General features: G+C 48.1%; 2 protein-coding genes across 5 annotated transcripts in view; one reads left to right on the plus strand and one right to left on the minus strand.

Annotated features, from left to right (window-relative positions):
- The window catches only part of LOC125763378 (lateral signaling target protein 2 homolog), a 113,870-nt gene that overhangs the window by 66,224 nt on the left and 22,911 nt on the right, over positions 1-24,735 (plus strand). For all 4 annotated transcript variants that reach the window (XM_049426490.1, XM_049426492.1, XM_049426491.1 and 1 more), the window contains one exon: positions 7,463-8,761. In XM_049426490.1, the coding sequence (XP_049282447.1) occupies positions 7,463-8,761 (1,299 nt within the window). The remainder of the gene's footprint in view (positions 1-7,462; positions 8,762-24,735) is intronic.
- Positions 8,795-23,793, minus strand: LOC125763338 (mucin-4-like). Its single transcript, XM_049426333.1, has 3 exons — positions 21,705-23,793; positions 11,038-21,567; positions 8,795-10,969 (listed from the first exon to the last, which is right to left on the minus strand). The coding sequence occupies exons 1-3, from the start codon at positions 21,753-21,755 to the stop codon at positions 10,742-10,744; spliced, it is 10,809 nt and encodes a 3,602-aa protein (XP_049282290.1). The 5' UTR covers positions 21,756-23,793; the 3' UTR covers positions 8,795-10,741.

The raw sequence follows: 24,735 nt of genomic DNA on the forward strand, positions 1-24,735 counted from the left end.
GCCAGTGAAGTTTTGGAGCGTATATATTGATGTGTAAAATCGGTTCAAGCCATGAGACAGATATGGTTAGAGTGGCTTCAAACCGAACCAAAAAAAAAAGGCACACCTTCATGAATAGCTTACCATAAGATTTTTATTTTTTTTGGGGTTTTGTTTTATTGCCACTACACACTGCTTACGGTTGCTAATTTATTTCGAACAATCGGTTTCGGATCGGGTATGTTTCTTCTTCTCTAATAATCCGTCTTAAGTGGTTTATCAAAGACAAAATAGTAAAAAAAAAATGTGCTCGTTCGTTTATGAGTACAATAATAATTATTTCCATCCATTCCGTGGCGTAAGGTTAGCTCAGTCAGGTGTATTAAAAGTTAGCATCCGTTAGGGGGGAGTTTGCCCAGTCATTGCCAGTGTTGCTTTTTGTCGAAAAATAATACATAAGCTTTCACTGCGATAAGCGGTTGTTGTTTTGCAAAAATTAATACCGAAACAAGCCAACAATAATGCTACAATGACCAAACGGCCACGGATAACCGATTTAATGCTTTTTATTATTTTTTCTTTTTTTTTCGGGTAAACTGATGCGCCCACTTTGGCTAAGCGAGTCTTGTCACTTTATGACATGTGTGTAGTGTGCTGCCGTCTTAAGCAATCCATCGCTCGCGGCATCGTTCGTTCGGCTTGAGCTGCCACGAGTTCGACACGAGTTCGAATGCCACGGGACTGTTTTTTTTGGTGGGGGGGGGGGACGATTGGGCGAGTTATGTTTTTTTTTGCGCGGAGTTATAAATTTATTTAATTTATTATTACCGGATCAGAGGTTCAAACTTTGTGTTTATTTCGTACACCATCGTAGCGATACGGCCAATTAAAACCACCAAACACCACCGATTGGGAGTGAAACAGTGGTCTGAATCGCTAATCGTCCGACCGCATGTTTTTTTTTTGGCGGTGGCAAAGAAAAGCCAAAACCGGGCCAAACCGGGGTTTTTCGGTCTAGGAAAGTGCGTAACCCTTTTTTGGACCCGACGATCATGACCGTTAGTTGTCACGTGCCTGGGTGGACACGTGCGGCGCACGGGCACGACCGCGGCCATAACTGCACCATTCACGATCGGAAAAGGATCGCCCCTTTTTTTGTAAAATCGATCGTTAATAAACGACCCTTGCTGTAGATCGAAATGCTTCCGTTTTCTATCGATCAAAACCCCGGTGTATTTCTTTAGAAGGATTTCGTAACGCAAGGAACATAACCAGGCAGTATAATAAATTACATGATCTTCTTTCTTTCTATTTTCTTCTAAACGGCACGAGCGTGTGTCACATCTTCGAAATCGGGCAACGCAATTCGGCACTCGCAGCCGCACGAGGGCAATTTGATCCTTCGCGCTCGTGGTTAAGGTTGAAGTCACCGGCGAATGCCTGCTGGCATTCGCAACCCATCCCAAGCCCGTATCCTTTCAACAATCCTTTTTTTCCCTTTCAGCGTTCAAGCTGCTGTATTCACTACAGCTCCGTTGCCTGACGGGCTTTGTCACGCTTCGCCAAAAAAACCCCGAAAGGGGTTTTTAACGGCACGATCCTTCTGCACAAATAAAAGCCCCGTCCGTAGAGGGAGGAGCGGTAGCGATCCTTTGCTATTTAGGCGCGTGCACAACCATCCTCATGCGCCACATCACTTTCGATCGTGAAAGGCAAAATGAAGCTGTGCGCTCCGTGACGCAATCCATGAAAAGCGAAATCGAATTTCATCTTGGGGTTTTCTCGCTTGTAAAGTCTCATTGTAGCTTCAGATGGTGCAGTTTGTCAGCTTAGGAGATAGATAGAGAGCGAAGAAAAAAGGATATAATGTTAAAGATTTGTATTCATCGTTTGAGGCGTTTAGGAAAATTGGAAAAAGAAAGAAAAACTTCCAGATCCCTTCAAAGGTTTTTAAGACGCGTTTGCACAATCGAATGAAAGGATGGAATTATGTACAATCCGTAATCTTTTCACCGATTGGTTACGTCTTTTTTTGGTTGTTGTTAAATTCTCCATTTTGTCCGATTTCTCTGATGGAAAGGATTGAAACTCCCGAACGATCGTTGTGGGCGACTCGGATCATAGTCACTGTATGAAATTGAGTTCTTTCTATCGGAGGTTTTTTTCTTCAAACCTTTCTAAACCGTCTTCATTTGCGACTTGTAAGGGACAAAGCCTAAAAGACGTAGGTTAAGTCGGAACGGAAATCTGCGCAAGATGTTTCATCACCACCTTTGATCGGGGATACGATTTGTACGACGGATGTTTGGTTTGTGAAGGATTGAAATTTCATTCCCTTTTCCCTTTCGTTGGTTGGTATTTCGTGGGTGAGGCAAGGTGAAGGTTTTTGGCGACACACGGAATCAGGGGTCTGAAAGCAATTGTTCGAAGGCAAAGATTTTTGACGCTCAGCAACCCGTAGATAATTACGTACATTTGGCATTTCATATGAGATTTTCCCTTTTCTTTGCTACGACACAACGGAAAGGAAAAGGTCACCGGGAATGTGTTTTTTGTTGTATTTTTATGCACTGAATGTCATCGTATGTGTTTGGATCAAGATGATTTTTTTTTGTTGCCATACTGTTTAAGCCGTTTCTTGCAATTTAAGAAGTGATTTTATTTTGTTCAGGACAACTGCAATGTGTCCCACATTCGATCGTTATTTGATTGCAAATTATTGCTAGAATGTCTTGTTTCCATTCTTCATTCCTTCTAGAGCAAACAGGACGAACATTCCGTTGGAATGTTTTTTTTTCTCCTTGACAGTAGTTTCGCATTTCGCGCTTCTGTGCTCCATAAAATATGAAATGTTCAAATATTGAAATTAGAAAATCAAATATTGATACTTTCATTTTGGACAAATAAAGCACGAAACAAATGGTGACCCTTGCCTGCATGCGGACGGCTAACATGACCCGGCTAGTACTGGCCCGTGTCTAAGTTTGTTCCTGCCGCGAAACGAAGCAATAAACCCCTATGGCACAATCACTAGCCAAGAAACACGGGGCGCACACAGTTGATTGATTTGATTTTGTTTGAAAACTCCGCCATCGTTCTGTTCCCTGTTAGCCCCAGCTCGGTCGCTTCCCTCATCGTACGCGAGAGAAAGAGAGAGGGAAAGAGAGAGAAGAAGGTTCTAAACAACGGTGAACAAACAACGACCGACCAAATAACATCGTCTCTCGAATGGCAAACAAGGCTGGGGCAGGATGGAAAAATGCTACATTTTTCACCGGAAACCGGAAAAGCATGCCAAGTGTGTGCAGAGCGCGGGTAAAGCTCCGGCTAACGAACGTCCGTAAGAAATACAGAAAGGACACAAAAAAACACCATCTTTACCCGCGTATTCACGTGTTTGTGCGGCACGGCACGAAGTTTTGGGACGGCGCGGGGGGTGAAACGAAAAACCGAAAGAAAAATGAACCAAAATGAAATTTTCCATTTTCTACTCTTTATGTATGCGGGCTTATATAATGTATAAAATAATAATAAAAATCATCCATACCTCTGCGGGCTCCAAAGTAACACACACATACAGACACACACACACGGACGGGCTTAAAGGGAACTACGGCCGCCCGTTCCCATAAGCAGAACATGAGATGGAAAAACTTTTCCACCCTGGGTAGGAGCAGGGAGTAGTCGCGGTAGCAGGATGTTGTCGTCTCCCCTTTCACACATTCCATTTTCTACCATCCGAGTTTGCACCGTCTACTAAAGCCCTCCTATAAGAAGCTCCATTTTCTTCCATTTCGTATCCCGTCCACGAATTTTCCACTTTCCTCCGTCCGCATCCACATTTTCCGTTCCTCCACAGGAAGGGAAGGACAAGCACATAGAATATACAATTTCATATTTTATCATAAAAAGGCGTCCGTTTGGCCCCGGCACCAGGTTCGGGAGCACTTTGTGATTGGCTTGAAAATTTTCACCAATCCGATTTTGATTTCCCAACCCAAAACACACAACCATGGACACACATACACGCACGCAGAAACGCTTGCGTACAATTCTTCACCGGCCACTACCACACAGGCACAGGTGAAGCAAAATGCACACAAACGTTCGCGACGACTATCCGAATTTGAATAAAACCGTATACCCTTCACACGCGTGGAGTTTTTCCCTCGCACGGTTATGTGCATTGATTTACATAGTGTGCACATAATAGGGAGAAGGAAAATAAATAACAAACAAGGAACGCAGGACGAACCACTCCCGTGCAGCAGTCGCACCATTTTTTTTTAGTGCGCGAGTTTTTTCTCACCCTTTCGTTTTTTTAAAAAAAAGGATCCCTATTTTCCACCCCTAGTTTCGAGCTAATCGAGTAAAATATGTAAAATTTAGCTCACACTCATACTCGCACAGCAAAAAGGTTAGAACAAGCACGTGACGGAAAAGAGACAAAGAGACAACACGCAACTCCCAGGTTGCGTCGCGTGATGGCGCGAGTTTATGCTGCCTGACATTCAAATATGTTTGTCCGCCCCTTCTCAACCCCTTTTTCTTCCCACATTTCCAACATTCCACCTCATCCTTCCTTTTTTTTTAGAGAAATGCTGTTTTTCTCTTCACTACGACTGGGACGGTGGTGTCCCCATACAACAACCCTCCGACCCCCCCACCCCCCACACGTGTATATCGCCATCATTTCCATCCCGCCCCATGATGTTTTATCGATCCAACCAATGGATGGCGCGCATGTCACAACGCAGTTTTCCATTTCAAAAGCAATAACGAGCAAAAAGCGACAGCACCAGGCAAGCCAAACGACTGTGCGAGACAGAGATCGAACTACCCCTTGAAGGGACAATGAGGGGAGTACCCCCTGAGGCGGCGGGGAGCCAGCAGGACCAAGTTGGAAAGACGAACGTGGTTCACTTTTATTGTTATCACAGTCGTCGTCGTCGTTGTCGGCTTCGTATGTATGCAAGAAAGCGAAGAACCGTGTACATAAATGCTAAAGCATATGTGCAGGACGTCCGTGGGTGGACTAGGGAATGGGAGTGGGTAGGACGAACGCAAGGACGTGGGATCGGCGTGGGTGTAGTTTAAATAGGAACTTTACATTTCCATTGTAAACACACAATGCAGACTGTGTGCAGGAACGATAACGTGCGAACAAAAGATTGTGTGAAGGGTACGGGTACATGAACGTAAGGGCAACTTCGTTACTAATGAAATTCTGTAATCACCCAAAGTTTTATTTCTCGCCCAACACACACACACTTTCCTTCTGCAGTCGCATGATAAGATGCCCTTTACGATTCCGTTTCCGATCGATCTGGTAGGTAAAAATCAATTTCCATTAAAAGGATCTCCGAACGCAAGAAATACTTTTAATTAAATTGATTATGTACCATTTTTCCACACCAGCGACGTTTCGTGTCGATTTTAATGATTGGAATGATGATGTGTACGTACGTAACAAAAAGGATGCATTTTCTTCCCCAGTCTGGGGAAAGTTTGAATATCGCTTCTATGGAGCTGCTAATTGTTGCAACTATAGCCATCGTTAGTGTGCGTTCTGCACAGTCACGGGAAAAAGGCCAGACTTGTTCATCGCGTGGAAATAGTTTTCCACCCTTCACCTGTGCATTTCCCCCCTTAGTGCAGCATGCCGAGAAATGCAAAACCATACCTCCCAAACCCAAACCAAACCTAGTCAACGACCTCATCAATTTCGCTCGATAGACTAATTTTCTCGCTCATCTACCGTTCGTCGCCACTTGCGAACGGTGCTCAAGTGTCACTTGTGATTCGTTTGCAGCTTCATCACCCGAACTCCTGAGTAGCGGGAATCCGTAACGATGACGACAAAAGCCAGAGCATCGAATGTCTACACTAGCCGTGCATGCTTCCTCATTTGGCTCGGTGTCTAGGGAAGTTGGGGCAAATATCTCTCGCGACAACGACTCACACACACGGCTGGTTTCACTCTTTTCATTTTGCGCTTTGTTCCTAGCACTCCTAGCAAGGATTTTCCCTTTTGTTCCCAACACTCATAAGAACGGATGGGGGTGTTTTGGGGGGAGCTCATGAAGGATGTTTCATCCTCCGATCTCCACCCTCCATCACACGCCACGAGCCATACTGAGAGGCGTAGTAGTGGTGCAATAGTTTCCCATTGACACGATACACGTTTAGTTTTTCGCTACCCCGCAGAAGAAAATCTTGTTTGCCCATGGCAATGTAAGAACTTGAAGGGAAACCAACATGTGCATGCTGGTATGTGTATCTTTGAATGTCGTTGGGATGTAGGAATAGACGAGTTTACCAACTCGCACGTGTGTGGTGGGAGAGATTTCTTGAGGCAAGCAAAGTGTACGAAACCGTCCAGAGTTCGTGCAAATGCTGCTTTAATGTGTCGCTTCTACATACTCGCATGGAGGAGCTCTTTAATTGTAGGTGAATGGCGTTTTACGAGGTTTTGTGTGTTTATGTGAGTACACGCAAGAGCTTGTTATTAAAATGGTTAGAGAATTATTATTTTTTCGTGAAGAAAAGAGAAGTCCATATAGCCGGAAGGTCAGTCTTGGCTACAGGGGAAAGGCCCGAATGGGACTGGGTATCAGTCATATCGTATGAAACCAGTGTCTCTTTCATATAGACCAACCGGCCGCACTTGAGAATTGTGAATTAATGTGCCACAAATAATTAATTACCTTAATATTCAATTTTCAAACTGAACTTAATACAATTTGTATGAAATACAATTTATAAACTGAACTCATTTATTCCATTTTGTGTAATAAGTATCCCTTTAATCTCAAGAGTTCTTTAATCTCATTCATACGCATCCTTCTGCATGATTTCAAACATCTCCCTCTGGCTTGATACACACCTCACCATCCATGTTGGAATTGGAATTGAAGGACAAACACGCCATCGTGCCGTTCCGGTATCGATCTCGGCGATTCTACGCAACCAGCGGAAGAAGCCACAGACGAACGCCAGACACGAACTGGAGCGAACGTTATTAATGAACTGAGCGGAGTCGGAAGAAGAAAAACCGAATTAACAGCTGCAACACCAAACAACCACGGCAGCAAGGCCGTGTGGGTTGGCCTTTTCTTTTGCGCGTAGGGAAGTAACAACAGCAACAAAAAAAACTCGCGTAAAATGGTCCTGTTTCCCGGATTGCTACCTTCCCGTCCACCTGGTTCGTCTTGGTGGTCTTGGTTTAATCACGTCAATGACGACAGTCGGGGTGCGTTTATTCCTCGGAAGGATGTATACGATGATGATGATGTTGATGTGCGTCACCTTTTAGCAAGTGGTCGATGATTTCTGCCCAAGACGATAACGCTTTCCCTTCATTTAGGTGATGGAATTCGAGGTTATCGATTGGACATGTTACACAGACAGCGACTTACAAACAAACAAAAAAAGTCAACACAACTCGGTATTGATTTTCCACCTATTTCTTCCTATTAAACAGGTAAAGTTTGGCTCAACAACGAAGCTCAGTGGCATCATCCGATAGCGATGGCTCCCGGACAACCGCCTGCACCAATAGTGTCAGGAACGCCGATGTCCACGGCAGCACCGCCTCCCCTGAACATGTCGATGCCACCTGCGTCCCCGATGGCACTCCATTCCTCAGCGCACCAACAGTCTCTGTACCTGAATCCGGCCAGCCTGATGAGTCTGCGGGACATGATGCTACAGAGTCCGGCCGGGTTGAGCCTGCTGAATGCGGACGCCACCGGTTTAGGGTTGCTCAAGCGCAGCATGCTAGAATCCATTCCTTCCAGCTCCTCACCGACGGCTTTCCCGCTAGGGCTAAACCCACTCGCCAGCCTCGCCAGTTCCTCCAGTCCCAGCACAACGGCGACCTCCACATACAGCCTGCCATCGATAATTCCAACGACCGTTGCATCATTATCACAGCAGCAACACCAGCAACTGATCAAAAAGGAACGCGACGAGTCCGACATCGAAATGGACGACAAGGAAGAGCAGGAACTGGACGAAAAACCAGCCAAACATCGCCGAGCGCAGTCTCCCACGTTGCCCGGCGCATTGCACCGGCCCCAGCTCTCCCTGTCACCGTTCCGCTCATCGCCACCATCATCCCTGGGCTCGCCGTACTACCGTGCGGCTACGCATCAACAGCATCAACAGCAGCCATCATCGGCCATCGATCAGGGCTTACCGCATCGATCAGCGGCGACTGCCGTCTCCCATCAACCACATCTCTATCACGCTGCCGGCGGCTCGGCGACATCCACTACGGTAGCCGCGGTCCCGTCACATCAAAGGCATCAACATCAAAGAGATTCCGCTGAACGTGAGCTGAATTTAAATGCGGGCGCGACCATTCGAGCGAAAAACGATCGCGACCTGCACATGCTGAACCACGGCACCCGGGATCATCCGTCACAAACCACCGCCAGCGTCCCGCACCATCTGCACCAGCTGCATCCGCATCTATCACCGTTTGCGAATCGGGCCGAGCTGGAATTATTTCGTGACCGGGAGACCGTCGCAACGCAGCAGCATCGGCACGGTGGCGATGGCCGCCGGACAGTGCATTCGGACTCGGATGCCTCGGAGCTCGAGGAGGGCAGCAAAAAGGATCGAACCGTTGCACAAAGCAAGCGCAAGAATAGCGATGATCTCGAGCATCGTGATCTGCGCTTCGGTGCAATGGCGTCTAAAGTGGACCATGACGGTACGAATCATGTGCAATCGAAGAGGAAGGATCCAACGGCACGCAGCAAGTCATCTTCACCCGGTAAGTAACTTTCTTCTTTTCTTTCTTCGTACCGTATTTATTGGGCGATTCGTTGTTGCTTGTAAAGATTCAAAACAAAACAGCGAACGAACAAAATATCGAAACACTTTAAAACGAGCGCCATTCCAAAACTTACAAGTATTGCCCATGTTCTAACCATCCGGTTGATGGTGCGTCGGAAAAGCCTCAAGTTACTCGTGTTTAGGGTTATGTCAACACAAGCTGTCGTCACAATTTATCCTCTCCTAAATCACCTCTCAAAGAAGCTATAACCGGACCTACTGTGAAACTTCATGGTCCACTCGTGCTACTGTCGACTAGGCAAAATGGTCGTCTAAAGGGTGGCTCATGTCCAAAACGAAGCGGACTTTAGGCCAAAATTTTCCTCGTCTCGCTCCAATCTGAGCACGAAACTAATGGCCCCAAGCTGGTCTAAAATGGCCCATTTTAGTGCGAAGGGTTCTGTTTTGCTAAAAGGAAATAATTTCCTTAAAATTGAGACATTCTTCCGCTCGCCTTGTACTATTTCACCTTTACAGCCCAATGTTTATTGCATTTGATTTATGTTTCTTTTTTTTTATTTTTGAAGGAAAAACCCGTAAGCACCGGTGACACGCTCATTGTCAGGCCAATATGGTAAATGTTTCTGCCCTTTCTCCTCATTTCCCCCTATTTCCGGAGGCAATCCGGAACAGAACCAAATGTCGACACACGGTTCGGTAAGAAAATTGCCTGCCTTCTTTCGAGCGTTTCGGTGGTTGGGCCCACTTACGTTGGGAATTGGCTTCGAATCAATCACAACGTAAATCAACCCTTCAAATTCGATTTAGGCTGACCGTTTGTCGGTCGGTGGACGTTGTTTACTCCGTCCTGCCGTCCATTTTATACATCGGGGTGGTGGATTTGAATTTAAATCGATTTTTTTGCATTGTGAAAATGTTCAGCATCAATATGCTGGAGTCCCTCTGTAAGGTTGTTTGAGCTTTGTTCGTCACTGCAGGTCGGGGGAAAGAACCATCAACCGTAAAGCGTATTTTCTATTTTATCCAAAATTTTATGTCATCGCCAGCCGTACTCGAGTTCAGTCCACCATCACGACCAACTGTTTTCATTTGTGGATAAGGAATAAGGGTTTGCTGATTTAAAAATTCCACTCACCTACTTCCTTGTCAACCGAACCCCGATTACCTTTGTGCTATTCCGTTCGATTAGCATACAGTTCAGTTTAACTAATGGCTTTGCCATACGTTTGATGGGACGCGTTTGGAATTTTGATGTAGTCTCCATACATCCTTTCTTACCATCCTGTCGAATCCTTCAACCATTCGTACACTGGATCGGAATTTCCTCCCTCGAACTCTCTTATCACATCCAAACATATGGACGAACGTAGAATGTAGGTTTGAAATCAGATTCCTTCCGCCCTATCGTCCGGTGCTCTTTGTATGCCCTGCTGACTTGGATCCATAATGAATTATAATTCCATTACTGCATGTAATGAACGGGTAAATTGATAAACTATAAACACGTTGTAAAACCCTTTCCCAGAGGGATGTGAATGAAATAAAATGTCTACCCGGTACTCTTTAGGGCTCGTGTATTGTACACAAGTTCACCCTAGTACATTCCCGGCACCTGACGACAGCCTCCGAAGGAACCCCATTTTTCGGATAAAAAATGGTCAAATATTCACCCACAACAACAAAAGGGGTAACATTATGGGCATCTACCAACAAAAAAAAACTAAAGGGTTACGTCCTGGCCCTTTCGTCCCCTTCGCAAACCGGAAAGATCTATTCAGTTTTCTTTCATTCCTTTTATCAACATTTCCACAAGGCTGTGCTTTTGAAGTCGCTTTTACATGCCCCGGTGAGTTACTTTTAAACTAAGATTATCGTTATAACAGCTTCAGTGGAAGAATTCAGCATTTTGATGTTTATAGGGGCGGGTGTTGGTTGTTTTTTGGGTGACCCTTGCCCCTTATTTGTCCAGCTCTTTGTTTAGCGCCACATCGTTGGAATTTTCTCCCTGGACGCAACGGTTCAGCTTGGTCATGCCGTTGTTGAACTGCTCGGTACGTGTGTTGTACGCTGTTTGATAGCAGCTCTGTGCCATCGATGTAACGTATCCCATTAGATTGGTACCCTGGCTGATTACGTTCTGCAGGCTGCTGAAGTATGCTGCACTTCTGGGCACAAAGTGAGGAAGCTACAAAGAGGAATAAATGTGTGAGAAAACTAAAGTAGTCATCCACCGAAGTACCTTATACTACTTACACTTTTCATCAAACAGGTGAGTGTCTGTCCGCTGCCTTGTGGAGTATTCAAACATTTCGACTGAATGTGTCCAAACTCCTGGCTAATCCGTTGCACCGCTACTCGCCGCACCGAAACACCGCGAGGATTTTCCATGTTTGCGTTGAAGATGTCGTCACAGGTTACGATCTCTTGATTCATCTCGTCCATAAAGCGAGGCAGTCCGCTCTGCAGCTTGTTCCAACATTCTTTGCTTCTGCCCGAACACACGCCACTGTTCTTGAAGGAGCGATCAACCAGATCGGTGAAGCTGTTGAAAGACTTTTGCACAAAATTCTTCAACTGAAACAGCATGTTAATGCGAGTTGATTCGAAAAATTGCAACTGAGTTGCAACGGATTCATTGATCGCTGCCTGAAACTTGTTGATTACTGTTTCGATTTTTTGTCTGAATGTTCCCGATCCAGGAGATATTTTGTTGATGTCTTTTATCAGTTTGCGATAGCTGGGAAAACTTTTACGGGATGGTGTAGGCTCTCGAGAGGTAACATTTAAATGTGGTTTCAGCTTCGTGTACAGGTGCTTCAGTGCTGGCGGTGGAGGCGCATAGTCCATACACTCGTCAATAGGTTCCGCAGTAGTTGTGGGAATCTCTGAAGTACTTTCCGTTTCATCTTCAGCCGCCGTGCTTTCCTTTTCTTCTTCAGCGGCTGCTGTAGTCTCGGTTTCCTCTTCAGCCGCCGTGCTTTCCGTTTCTTCTTCAGCGGCTGCTGTAGTCTCGGTTTCCTCTTCAGCCACTGTGCTTTCCGTTTCTTCTTCAGCGGCTGCTGTAGTCTCGGTTTCCTCTTCAGCCACTGTGCTTTCCGTTTCTTCTTCAGCGGCTGCTGTAGTCTCGGTTTCCTCTTCAGCCACTGTGCTTTCCGTTTCTTCTTCAGCGGCTGCTGTAGTCTCGGTTTCCTCTTCAGCCGCCGTGCTTTCCGTTTCTTCTTCAGCGGCTGCTGTAGTCTCGGTTTCCTCTTCAGCCACTGTGCTTTCCGTTTCTTCTTCAGCGGCTGCTGTAGTCTCGGATTCCTCTTCAGCCGCCGTGCTTTCCGTTTCTTCTTCAGCGGCTGCTGTAGTCTCGATTTCCTCTTCAGCCACTGTGCTTTCCGTTTCTTCTTCTGCAGCTGCTGTAGTCTCGGTTTCCTCTTCAGCCGCTGTGCTTTCCGTTTCTTCTTCAGCGGCTGCTGTAGTCTCGGTTTCCTCTTCAGCCACTGTGCTTTCCGTTTCTTCTTCAGCGGCTGCTGTAGTCTCGGTTTCCTCTTCAGCCACTGTGCTTTCCGTTTCTTCTTCAGCGGCTGCTGTAGTCTCGGTTTCCTCTTCAGCCGCCGTGCTTTCCGTTTCTTCTTCAGCGGCTGCTGTAGTCTCGGTTTCCTCTTCAGCCACTGTGCTTTCCGTTTCTTCTTCAGCGGCTGCTGTAGTCTCGGATTCCTCTTCAGCCGCTGTGCTTTCCGTTTCTTCTTCAGCGGCTGCTGTAGTCTCGGTTTCCTCTTCAGCCACTGTGCTTTCCGTTTCTTCTTCAACGGCTGCTGTAGTCTCGGTTTCCTCTTCAGCCGCTGTGCTTTCCGTTTCTTCTTCAGCGGCTGCTGTAGTCTCGGTTTCCTCTTCAGCCGCTGTGCTTTCCGTTTCTTCTTCTGCAGCTGCTGTAGTCTCGGTTTCCTCTTCAGCCGCTGTGCTTTCCGTTTCTTCTTCAGCGGCTGCTGTAGTCTCGGTTTCCTCTTCAGCCACTGTGCTTTCCGTTTCTTCTTCAGCGGCTGCTGTAGTCTCGGTTTCCTCTTCAGCCACTGTGCTTTCCGTTTCTTCTTCAGCGGCTGCTGTAGTCTCGGTTTCCTCTTCAGCCGCTGTGCTTTCCGTTTCTTCTTTTGCGGCTGCTGTAGTGTCGGTTTCCTCTTCAGCCGCTGTGCTTTCCGTTTCTTCTTCTGCAGCTGCTGTAGTCTCGGTTTCCTCTTCAGCCGCTGTGCTTTCCGTTTCTTCTTCAGCGGCTGCTGTAGTCTCGGTTTCCTCTTCAGCCACTGTGCTTTCCGTTTCTTCTTCAGCGGCTGCTGTAGTCTCGGTTTCCTCTTCAGCCACTGTGCTTTCCGTTTCTTCTTCTGCAGCTGCTGTAGTCTCGGTTTCCTCTTCAGCCGCTGTGCTTTCCGTTTCTTCTTCAGTGGCTGCTGTAGTCTCGGTTTCCTCTTCAGCCGCTGTGCTTTCCGTTTCTTCTTCAGCGGCTGCTGTAGTCTCGGTTTCCTCTTCAGCCGCCGTGCTTTCCGTTTCTTCTTCAGCGGCTGCTGTAGTCTCGGTTTCCTCTTCAGCCACTGTGCTTTCCGTTTCTTCTTCGGCGGCTGCTGTAGTCTCGGTTTCCTCTTCAGCCGCTGTGCTTTCCGTTTCTTCTTCAGCGGCTGCTGTAGTCTCGGTTTCCTCTTCAGCCACTGTGCTTTCCGTTTCTTCTTCAGCGGCTGCTGTAGTCTCGGTTTCCTCTTCAGCCACTGTGCTTTCCGTTTCTTCTTCAGCGGCTGCTGTAGTCTCGGTTTCCTCTTCAGCCACTGTGCTTTCCGTTTCTTCTTCTGCAGCTGCTGTAGTCTCGGTTTCCTCTTCAGCCGCTGTGCTTTCCGTTTCTTCTTCAGCGGCTGCTGTAGTGTCGGTTTCCTCTTCAGCCACTGTGCTTTCCGTTTCTTCTTCAGCGGCTGCTGTAGTCTCGGTTTCCTCGTCAGCCACTGTGCTTTCCGTTTCTTCTTCAGCCACTGTGCTTTCCGTTTCTTCCTCAGCGGCTGCTGTAGTCTCGGTTTCCCCTTCAGCCGCCGTGCTTTCCGTTTCTTCTTCAGCGGCTGCTGTAGTCTCGGTTTCCTCTTCAGCCACTGTGCTTTTCGTTTCTTCTTCTGCGGCTGCTGTAGTCTCAGCTTCCTCTTCAGCCACCGTGCTTTCCGTTTCTTCTTCAGCGGCTGCTGTAGTCTCGGTTTCCTCTTCAGCCACTGTGCTTTCCGTTTCTTCTTCAGCGGCTGCTGTAGTCTCAGTTTCCTCTTCAGCCACTGTGCTTTCCGTTTCTTCTTCAGCGGCTGCTGTAGTCTCGGTTTCCTCTTCAGCCACTGTGCTTTCCGTTTCTTCTTCAGCGGCTGCTGTAGTCTCGGTTTCCTCTTCAGCCACTGTGCTTTCCGTTTCTTCTTCAGCGGCTGCTGTAGTCTCGGTTTCCTCTTCAGCCACTGTGCTTTCCGTTTCTTCTTCAGCGGCTGCTGTAGTCTCAGCTTCCTCTTCAGCCACTGTGCTTTCCGTTTCTTCTTCAGCGGCTGCTGTAGTCTCGGTTTCCTCTTCAGCCGCCGTGCTTTCCGCTTCGTCTTCAGCGGCTGCTGTAGTCTCGGTTTCCTCTTCAGCCACTGTGCTTTCCGTTTCTTCTTCTGCAGCTGCTGTAGTCTCGGTTTCCTCTTCAGCCGCTGTGCTTTCCGTTTCTTCTTCAGCGGCTGCTGTAGTCTCGGTTTCCTCTTCAGCCACTGTGCTTTCCGTTTCTTCTTCAGCGGCTGCTGTAGTCTCGGTTTCCTCTTCAGCCGCTGTGCTTTCCGTTTCTTCTTCAGCGGCTGCTGTAGTCTCAGCATCCTCTTCAGCCGCCGTGCTTTCCGTTTCTTCTTCAGCGGCTGCTGTAGTCTCGGTTTCCTCTTCAGCCACTGTGCTTTCCGTTTCTTCTTCAGCCACTATGCTTTCCGTTTCTTCTTCAGCGGCTGCTGTAGTGTCGGTTTCCTCTTCAGCCGCCGTGCTTTCCGTTTCTTCTTTTGCGGCTGCTGTAGTCTCGGTTTCCTCTTCAGCCACCGTGCTTTCTGTTTCTTCTTCAGCGGCTGCTGTAGTCTCGGTTTCCTCTTCAGCCGCTGTGCTTTCCGTTTCGTCTTCAGCAGCTGCTGTAGTCTCGGCATCCTCTTCAGCCGCCGTGCTTTCCGTTTCTTCTTCAGCGGCTGCTGTAGTCTCGGTTTCCTCTTCAGCCACTGTGCTTTCCGTTTCTTCTTCAGCCACTATGCTTTCCGTTTCTTCTTCAGCGGCTGCTGTAGTGTCGGTTTCCTCTTCAGCCGCCGTGCTTTCCGTTTCTTCTTCAGCGGCTGCTGTAGTGTCGGTTTCCTCTTCAGCCGCCGTGCTTTCCGTTTCTTCTTCAGCGGCTGCTGTAGTCTCGGTTTCCTCTTCAGCCACCGTGCTTTCCGTTTCTTCTTCAGCGGCTGCTGTAGTCTCGGTTTCCTCTTCAGCCGCTGTGCTTTCCGTTTCGTCTTCAGCGGCTGCTGTAGTCTCGGTTTCCTCTTCAGCCGCTGTGTTTTCCGTTTCTTCTTCAACCACTGTGCTTTCCGTTTCTTCTTCAGCGGCTGCTGTAGTCTCGGTTTCCTCTTCAGCCGCTGTGCTTTCCGTTTCTTCTTCAGCGGCTGCTGTAGTCTCGGTTTCCTCTTCAGCCACTGTGCTTTCCGTTTCTTCTTCAGCGGCTGCTGTAGTCTCGGTTTCCTCTTCAGCCACTGTGCTTTCCGTTTCTTCTTCAGCGGCTGCTGTAGTATCGGTTTCCTCTTCAGCCACCGTGCTTTCCGTTTCTTCTTCAGCGGCTGCTGTAGTCTCGGTTTCCTCTTCAGCCGCTGTGCTTTCCGTTTCTTCTTCAGCGGCTGCTGTAGTCTCGGTTTCCTCTTCAGCCGCTGTGCTTTCCGTTTCTTCTTCAGCGGCTGCTGTAGTCTCGGTTTCCTCTTCAGCCACTGTGCTTTCCGTTTCTTCTTCAGCGGCTGCTGTAGTCTCGGTTTCCTCTTCAGCCACTGTGCTTTCCGTTTCTTCTTCAACGGCTGCTGTAGTCTCGGTTTCCTCTTGAGCCGCCGGGCTTTCCGTTTCTTCTTCAGCGGCTGCTGTAGTCTCGGTTTCCTCTTCAGCCACTGTGCTTTCCGTTTCTTCTTCAGCCACTGTGCTTTCCGTTTCTTCTTCAGCGGCTGCTGTAGTCTCGGTTTCCTCTTCAGCCGCCGTGCTTTCCGTTTCTTCTTCAGCGGCTGCTGTAGTCTCGGTTTCCTCTTCAGCCGCCGTGCTTTCCGTTTCTTCTTCAGCGGCTGCTGTAGTGTCGGTTTCCTCTTCAGCCACTGTGCTTTCGGTTTCTTCTTCAGCGGCTGCTGTAGTCTCGGTTTCCTCTTCAGCCACTGTGCTTTCCGTTTCTTCTTCAGCGACTGCTGTAGTCTCGGTTTCCACTTCAGCCGCTGTGCTTTCCGTTTCTTCTTTTGCGGCTGCTGTAGTGTCGGTTTCCTCTTCAGCCGCCGTGCTTTCCGTTTCTTCTTCAGCGGCTGCTGTAGTGTCGGTTTCCTCTTCAGCCGCTGTGCTTTCCGTTTCTTCTTCAGCGGCTGCTGTAGTCTCGGTTTCCTCTTCAGCCACTGTGCTTTCCGTTTCTTCTTCAGCGGCTGCTGTAGTCTCGGTTTCCTCTTCAGCCACTGTGCTTTCCGTTTCTTCTTCAGCGGCTGCTGTAGTCTCGGTTTCCTCTTCAGCCGCTGTGCTTTCCGTTTCTTCTTCAGCGGCTGCTGTAGTCTCGGTTTCCTCTTCAGCCACTGTGCTTTCCGTTTCTTCTTCAGCGGCTGCTGTAGTCTCGGTTTCCTCTTCAGCCGCTGTGCTTTCCGTTTCTTCTTCAGCGGCTGCTGTAGTGTCGGTTTCCTCTTCAGCCGCCGTGCTTTCCGTTTCGTCTTCAGCAGCTGCTGTAGTCTCGGTTTCCTCTTCAGCCGCTGTGCTTTCCGTTTCGTCTTCAGCAGCTGCTGTAGTCTCGGTTTCCTCTTCAGCCACTGTGCTTTCCGTTTCTTCTTCAGCGGCTGCTGTAGTCTCGGTTTCCTCTTCAGCCGCTGTGCTTTCCGTTTCTTCTTCAGCGGCTGCTGTAGTATCGGTTTCCTCTTCAGCCACCGTGCTTTCCGTTTCTTCTTCAGCGGCTGCTGTAGTCTCGGTTTCCTCTTCAGCCACTGTGCTTTCCGTTTCTTCTTCAGCGGCTGCTGTAGTCTCGGTTTCCTCTTCAGCCGCTGTGCTTTCCGTTTCTTCTTCAGCGGCTGCTGTAGTCTCGGTTTCCTCTTCAGCCACTGTGCTTTCCGTTTCTTCTTCAGCGGCTGCTGTAGTCTCGGTTTCCTCTTCAGCCACTGTGCTTTCCGTTTCTTCTTCAACGGCTGCTGTAGTCTCGGTTTCCTCTTCAGCCGCCGGGCTTTCCGTTTCTTCTTCAGCGGCTGCTGTAGTGTCGGTTTCCTCTTCAGCCGCTGTGCTTTCCGTTTCTTCTTCAGCGGCTGCTGTTGTCTCGGTTTCCTCTTCAGCCACTGTGCTTTCCGTTTCTTCTTCAGCCACTGTGCTTTCCGTTTCTTCTTCAGCGGCTGCTGTAGTCTCGGTTTCCTCTTCAGCCGCTGTGCTTTCCGTTTCTTCTTCAGCGGCTGCTGTAGTCTCGGTTTCCTCTTCAGCCGCTGTGCTTTCCGTTTCTTCTTCAGCGGCTGCTGTAGTCTCGGTTTCCTCTTCAGCCGCTGTGCTTTCCGTTTCTTCTTCAGCGGCTGCTGTAGTCTCGGTTTCCTCTTCAGCCACTGTGCTTTCCGTTTCTTCTTCAGCGGCTGCTGTAGTCTCGGTTTCCTCTTCAGCCGCTGTGCTTTCCGTTTCTTCTTTTGCGGCTGCTGTAGTGTCGGTTTCCTCTTCAGCCGCCGTGCTTTCCGTTTCTTCTTCAGCGGCTGCTGTAGTGTCGGTTTCCTCTTCAGCCGCTGTGCTTTCCGTTTCTTCTTCAGCGGCTGCTGTAGTCTCGGTTTCCTCTTCAGCCACTGTGCTTTCCGTTTCTTCTTCAGCCACTGTGCTTTCCGTTTCTTCTTCAGCGGCTGCTGTAGTCTCGGTTTCCTCTTCAGCCACTGTGCTTTCCGTTTCTTCTTCAGCGGCTGCTGTAGTCTCGGTTTCCTCTTCAGCCGCTGTGCTTTCCGTTTCTTCTTCAGCGGCTGCTGTAGTCTCGGTTTCCTCTTCAGCCACTGTGCTTTCCGTTTCTTCTTCAGCGGCTGCTGTAGTCTCGGTTTCCTCTTCAGCCGCTGTGCTTTCCGTTTCTTCTTCAGCGGCTGCTGTAGTGTCGGTTTCCTCTTCAGCCGCCGTGCTTTCCGTTTCGTCTTCAGCAGCTGCTGTAGTCTCGGTTTCCTCTTCAGCCGCTGTGCTTTCCGTTTCGTCTTCAGCAGCTGCTGTAGTCTCGGTTTCCTCTTCAGCCGCTGTGCTTTCCGTTTCTTCTTCAGCGGCTGCTGTAGTCTCGGTTTCCTCTTCAGCCACTGTGCTTTCCGTTTCTTCTTCAGCGGCTGCTGTAGTATCGGTTTCCTCTTCAGCCACTGTGCTTTCCGTTTCTTCTTCAGCGGCTGCTGTAGTCTCGGTTTCCTCTTCAGCCGCTGTGCTTTCCGTTTCTTCTTCAGCGGCTGCTGTAGTCTCGGTTTCCTCTTCAGCCGCTGTGCTTTCCGTTTCTTCTTCAGCGGCTGCTGTAGTCTCGGTTTCCTCTTCAGCCACTGTGCTTTCCGTTTCTTCTTCAGCGGCTGCTGTAGTCTCGGTTTCCTCTTCAGCCACTGTGCTTTCCGTTTCTTCTTCAACGGCTGCTGTAGTCTCGGTTTCCTCTTCAGCCGCCGGGCTTTCCGTTTCTTCTTCAGCGGCTGCTGTAGTCTCGGTTTCCTCTTCAGCCACTGTGTTTTCCGTTTCTTCTTCAGCCACTGTGCTTTTCGTTTCTTCTTCAGCGGCTGCTGTAGTCTCGGTTTCCTCTTCAGCCGCCGTGCTTTCCGTTTCTTCTTCAGCGGCTGCTGTAGTCTCGGTTTCCTCTTCAGCCACTGTGCTTTCGGTTTCTTCTTCAGCGGCTGCTGTAGGCTCGGTTTCCTCTTCAGCCACTGTGCTTTCCGTTTCTTCTTCAGCGGCTGCTGTAGTCTCGGTTTCCTCTTCAGCCGCTGTGCTTTCCGTTTCTTCTTTTGCGGCTGCTGTAGTGTCGGTTTCCTCTTCAGCCGCCGTGCTTTCCGTTTCTTCTTCAGCGGCTGCTGTAGTGTCGGTTTCCTCTTCAGCCGCTGTGCTTTCCGTTTCTTCTTCAGCGGCTGCTGTAGTCTCGGTTTCCTCTTCAGCCACTGTGCTTTCCGTTTCTTCTTCAGCCACTGTGCTTTCCGTTTCTTCTTCAGCGGCTGCTGTAGTCTCGGTTTCCTCTTCAGCGGCTGCTGTAGTCTCGGTTTCCTCTTCAGCCACTGTGCTTTCCGTTTCTTCTTCAGCGGCTGCTGTAGTCTCGGTTTCCTCTTCAGCCGCTGTGCTTTCCGTTTCTTCTTCAGCGGCTGCTGTAGTCTCGGTTTCCTCTTCAGCCACTGTGCTTTCCGTTTCTTCTTCAGCGGCTGCTGTAGTCTCGGTTTCCTCTTCAGCCACTGTGCTTTTCGTTTCTTCTTCAGCGGCTGCTGTAGTCTCGGTTTCCTCTTCAGCCGCCGTGCTTTCCGTTTCTTCTTCAGCGGCTGCTGTAGTGTCGGTTTCCTCTTCAGCCACTGTGCTTTCGGTTTCTTCTTCAGCGGCTGCTGTAGTCTCGGTTTCCTCTTCAGCCACTGTGCTTTCCGTTTCTTCTTCAGCGGCTGCTGTAGTCTCGGTTTCCTCTTCAGCCGCTGTGCTTTCCGTTTCTTCTTTTGCGGCTGCTGTAGTGTCGGTTTCCTCTTCAGCCGCCGTGCTTTCCGTTTCTTCTTCAGCGGCTGCTGTAGTGTCGGTTTCCTCTTCAGCCGCTGTGCTTTCCGTTTCTTCTTCAGCGGCTGCTGTAGTCTCGGTTTCCTCTTCAGCCACTGTGCTTTCCGTTTCTTCTTCAGCCACTGTGCTTTCCGTTTCTTCTTCAGCGGCTGCTGTAGTCTCGGTTTCCTCTTCAGCCACTGTGCTTTCCGTTTCTTCTTCAGCGGCTGCTGTAGTATCGGTTTCCTCTTCAGCCGCTGTGCTTTCCGTTTCTTCTTCAGCGGCTGCTGTAGTCTCGGTTTCCTCTTCAGCCGCTGTGCTTTCCGTTTCTTCTTCAGCGGCTGCTGTAGTCTCGGTTTCCTCTTCAGCCACTGTGCTTTCCGTTTCTTCTTCAGCGGCTGCTGTAGTCTCGGTTTCCTCTTCAGCCGCCGTGCTTTCCGTTTCGTCTTCAGCAGCTGCTGTAGTCTCGGTTTCCTCTTCAGCCACTGTGCTTTCCGTTTCTTCTTCAGCGGCTGCTGTAGTCTCGGTTTCCTCTTCAGCCACTGTGCTTTCCGTTTCTTCTTCAGCGGCTGCTGTAGTCTCGGTTTCCTCTTCAGCCGCTGTGCTTTCCGTTTCTTCTTCAGCGGCTGCTGTAGTCTCGGTTTCCTCTTCAGCCACTGTGCTTTCCGTTTCTTCTTCAGCCACTGTGCTTTCCGTTTCTTCTTCAGCGGCTGCTGTAGTCTCGGTTTCCTCTTCAGCCACTGTGCTTTCCGTTTCTTCTTCAGCGGCTGCTGTAGTCTCGGTTTCCTCTTCAGCCGCCGTGCTTTCCGTTTCTTCTTCAGCGGCTGCTGTAGTCTCGGTTTCCTCTTCAGCCGCTGTGCTTTCCGTTTCTTCTTCAGCGGCTGCTGTAGTCTCGGTTTCCTCTTCAGCCGCTGTGCTTTCCGTTTCTTCTTCAGCCACTGTGCTTTCCGTTTCTTCTTCAGCGGCTGCTGTAGTCTCGGTTTCCTCTTCAGCCACTGTGCTTTCCGTTTCTTCTTCAGCGGCTGCTGTAGTCTCGGTTTCCTCTTCAGCCACTGTGCTTTCCGTTTCTTCTTCAGCGGCTGCTGTAGTCTCGGTTTCCTCTTCAGCCACTGTGCTTTCCGTTTCTTCTTCAGCGGCTGCTGTAGTCTCGGTTTCCTCTTCAGCCGCCGTGCTTTCCGTTTCTTCTTCAGCGGCTGCTGTAGTCTCGGTTTCCTCTTCAGCCGCCGTGCTTTCCGTTTCGTCTTCAGCGGCTGCTTTAGTCTCGGTTTCCTCTTCAGCCGCCGTGCTTTCCGTTTCGTCTTCAGCGGCTGCTGTAGTCTTGGTTTCCTCTTCAGCCACCGTGCTTTCCGTTTCTTCTTCAGCAGCTGCTGTAGTCTCGGTTTCCTCTTCAGCCACTGTGCTTTCCGTTTCTTCTTCAGCGGCTGCTGTAGTCTCGGTTTCCTCTTCAGCCACTGTGCTTTCCGTTTCTTCTTCAGCGGCTGCTGTAGTCTCGGTTTCCTCTTCAGCCACCGTGCTTTCCGTTTCTTCTTCAGCGGCTGTTATAGTTGTTACCGTTTCATCATTGCTTGTTGACAACACAGTGTCATCACTACTCTCTGTTTGCTCATCTTCTGCTGTTGGTTGCTCGTGTACATCATCGGTTGTGTTTGTTTGATCGACACTAGCTGGAGTGGTTGTTTGTTGGGTTTCTATTGATTCAGTTGTTTCAGTGGTTGAAGTCGTGGTTGTTGATGGGTAGATATAATCTTTTACCTTTTTAATTATATTAGGTATCAAATTGTTTGAAACATTTTCCATCACTTTTTCATCCACTGGGAATAATTTTCTAATGAGCTCCGTCAGCTTGAACGATACACCATTGCGCATTTCATCTTTTATACTTGCATTAACACTGGACAACACCTGTTTCGAAAAAAACCAACGACATACGTTAACACAAAGTCACTGTTATTTTATAACACTCTAGCTTTCCATTATGTACGCAAACTTAAAGAAAACTCTTATGAAAACATATGTTTTCCACATCGTACATAACTTACCATCAATGATATTACCACTTTGCACAAAACACCACCTTTAAACTTTTCCATCTTTGTAATTCACTTGCCGTGTAGTTCAACTTACTCTGCAGCACGTTTTGCAACTCCGTATTACGAGCACTCCCTTTTATACCATAATTATGCAAAGCTTCTACAGTTGACACAATTGGGTCGCTGTAACGTGTCACTGTGACTGTTGATCTTTAGTCGCCTGTTGTTGATTCTGTCGACTCAGGTTAAGAGCTAGTCGTTTGCACACCTTGTTTAACGTAAATACAATTTGCATCATGCACTCAGTAACGTGCCATGTCTGTTAAATCTCCGTTAAAGCGTGTGAAATAACTGATTCGCTGTTTCACAAAGTAAGTGCGTTATGTTCTTAGCGACTGTAACGTCTGCCGCTTTGTGAAACCAATATTAACACAGGAAATCAGTCAACACTGTTTCAAGTTCCGTGTTTTTGCAGTCTGATAGTGACTTGCCCATATCAGTAGTTGGTACAGATGAATAACACAATAGTTAAGAAGATTTTTTCATTACAAGAGGGCTGTGTATCTAATCCAAAATTATATTATGAAGAATAGAAGTAGTAATCTAAAGTTAGAAGAAAAAACATATTTAATCCCAGAAAAGAAGAATATATTTAATCCCAAAACGCATATTATAAACCACTTCTTTCATTCAACTCATGATCTCTAAGTGGATGATATATTTCTTAATTGACGATGGACGTAAAGGAACCCATTTTGTTCCTTCCTCTTGTCACGCAGAAGGTCCTTTGCTTTGACGCTGAGCACGTTCCTCAAACATAATAAATTGTATCGATTTTTCCTCTAGAAACTCCACCGGGTGATGTGGTATTATGAAGAGCTATAATCAAAGAGCTGCATTAGATACGAGGCAGCAACGGTGTGGCACTGTGACGAAGGGAAAATTGAAATATGTGCCTGTGGAACAACGAAAGGAAGATGAGCATAATAGAGCAATATTTTAACGGGAGGACCATGAATATTATCACCTAGTGTCCGTGTATGGGCGGAAAGCAGGATCATCTGCAGTGTACGGTTGGTTCGAGAACTTGGTTCGTCTCATTAAACGAGAATGGGATCGCTTGTCTGTACATTCGATATGCGACCCATCCCAGGCCGCACGATCCTTGCGCTCTATCTTCTACAGTGTGTAGAATCAGAAGAACGGTAAATTGACGCTGTCGGGACATCTGTGCGAAACCCCTCCGGTGCGTTCCGAAGCGTACGAGGTTCATCAGCAAAAGGATAAGGGCAAAGGTGCATTGGCGAGGGAGTACATACCAACTAAACCTAACATACAAACACACACAAAAAGACGCCTGTGACTCCTTCTCCTATCATCTGTAGGTGCCATTGCAGTGGCCGTGGATCGAACAGAGCGCTGCTCAGTGATTGCGGATTCGGTAGGGTATGCGAGGGTGGTTCAAGTGTGATCCGATTGTCCAAGGCACATAACGAAAGCAAAGCAGCGAGCAAAAAAAAAGTACGCCGCTGTGAGGCATACACCCCCGGTGAAACATTTTCCTATTTGCCATCACCCTTCGGTATTGTCGTTTCGGACAAGGGTCAAGCGTGTTTATTTATTGAATGAGAGAAACAACATCTGCACGGCAATTTAATATGCACGGCTCGCCCTTCAGGATGCAGCGGGCATTGTCGATGCTCACCCACAACAATACCGGTCATCGGCACGCACAATATAATGGCGAAAGACAATAGGTGAAAAGCATAAATCTGCTCCATATCCAAACCCGGTGCCGTACCTGGTGTGCGTGTGCAATCGATGGCACGGGACACGGTCGTTAAAATTGAATGTCGCCACTTTTCAGCTAAACGATCGCACGGAAACAACTTCGAGCATCAATAGACGAACACATGACGGCGCAAACGCAAAGACAATCACGGTTTTGATCGATCCCGGGGTCACATTAGCACCCACGATTGATGTATCAACGATCGGGTCCCCTGTTTGGCTCGTGCGCGGGTCTGACCTTCGCCGCCTAATGGTGTGCGGTATCCCACTAGAAATGGTGAACCCAATTTTAAGGATAATGTCTTCCAAAAATATATGACCAATATCCAACCATATCCAATAATATATATATGGTCCTGGCCCGAAAAATGAACCGGAGGGTTCCGTTTTTGCAAGCCTCGTGCAGGATGTGTGGACAGTAAGTGTGCTGGAATAGGAAAAGTTTCGTATTTCACCCGAGCGGATGTCAAACATCAAGGTGAAAATCTAATTTTTAACTTTCATTTCAACGTTTTACACTAAAGCTATCATCCCCGGGAAATGGAAATGGTCAAATTTGATTGCTTCTCACCGTCAGCTCGATGCGGTAAAGGAAAACGCAATGAATTTACCTCTTTATTACACGGCTCGAAGGCTGCCGTGTTTGGACAACATTTAATGCACGGTCTGTGAGATGAATTGTAAGAAAACCTTGATAATGGAACTCAAACAGAACCAAAAAAAAAAAGTGCGAGATGGTTCGAAAAAGATCAAAGAGAAAACAACACACTTTACACCCTAACAGAAGCTTTTCCTTCCTTTCAGAACAAAACGATGGGCATTTCCCTCGTACCCAATTCAATTCAATCAAAACCGTTCAAAGTGTCCACACAATGCCTAATGTCTGTTGGTGTTGCATAGAAATGGAAAATCTAATCCAGCCGGTGCAGCTAGGTTAAAAAAGCAGGCTTCATCCTCACTGGTCTGGATTGATTGATATTTTTGTACTAAATTGATTGAATGGAGCACCTTTAAAAAGTGGGATTTCTTATATGTTTTCAAGTAAAAAAAGGGATTCAAATTCATCCACCAGTTCATATCAGGATGGTAAAAATGGACCCGATGGACGCATACACTTAGCCTTTTTTCTTTTTGTCGGTTTATCCAAAGAGCAAGATGAAACCCGTTTTCCATCCTTAATGCAAAACTGGTTACATCTCCTTTTTCTTGCTGGTTCGCTTTGCAATGTGCCAAAGCCACGATGGGCTCT

The sequence above is a fragment of the Anopheles funestus genome, chromosome 2RL, assembly GCF_943734845.2.
Source record: "Anopheles funestus chromosome 2RL, idAnoFuneDA-416_04, whole genome shotgun sequence".
Lineage (NCBI taxonomy): Eukaryota > Metazoa > Arthropoda > Insecta > Diptera > Culicidae > Anopheles > Anopheles funestus.

What these genes read in the sequence shown, in the direction of transcription:
- LOC125763338 (XM_049426333.1), bottom strand. Translation starts at nt 21,755, where the DNA reads ATGGAAAAGTTTAAAGGTGGTGTTTTGTGCAAAGTGGTAATATCATTG. An exon ending in AAGTGGTAATATCATTGATG is followed by an intron (nt 21,568 to 21,704) that starts GTAAGTTATGTA and finishes TTTTCGAAACAG; the next exon opens with GTGTTGTCCAGTGTTAATGC. An exon ending in TCACCTGTTTGATGAAAAGT is followed by an intron (nt 10,970 to 11,037) that starts GTAAGTAGTATA and finishes TCCTCTTTGTAG; the next exon opens with CTTCCTCACTTTGTGCCCAG.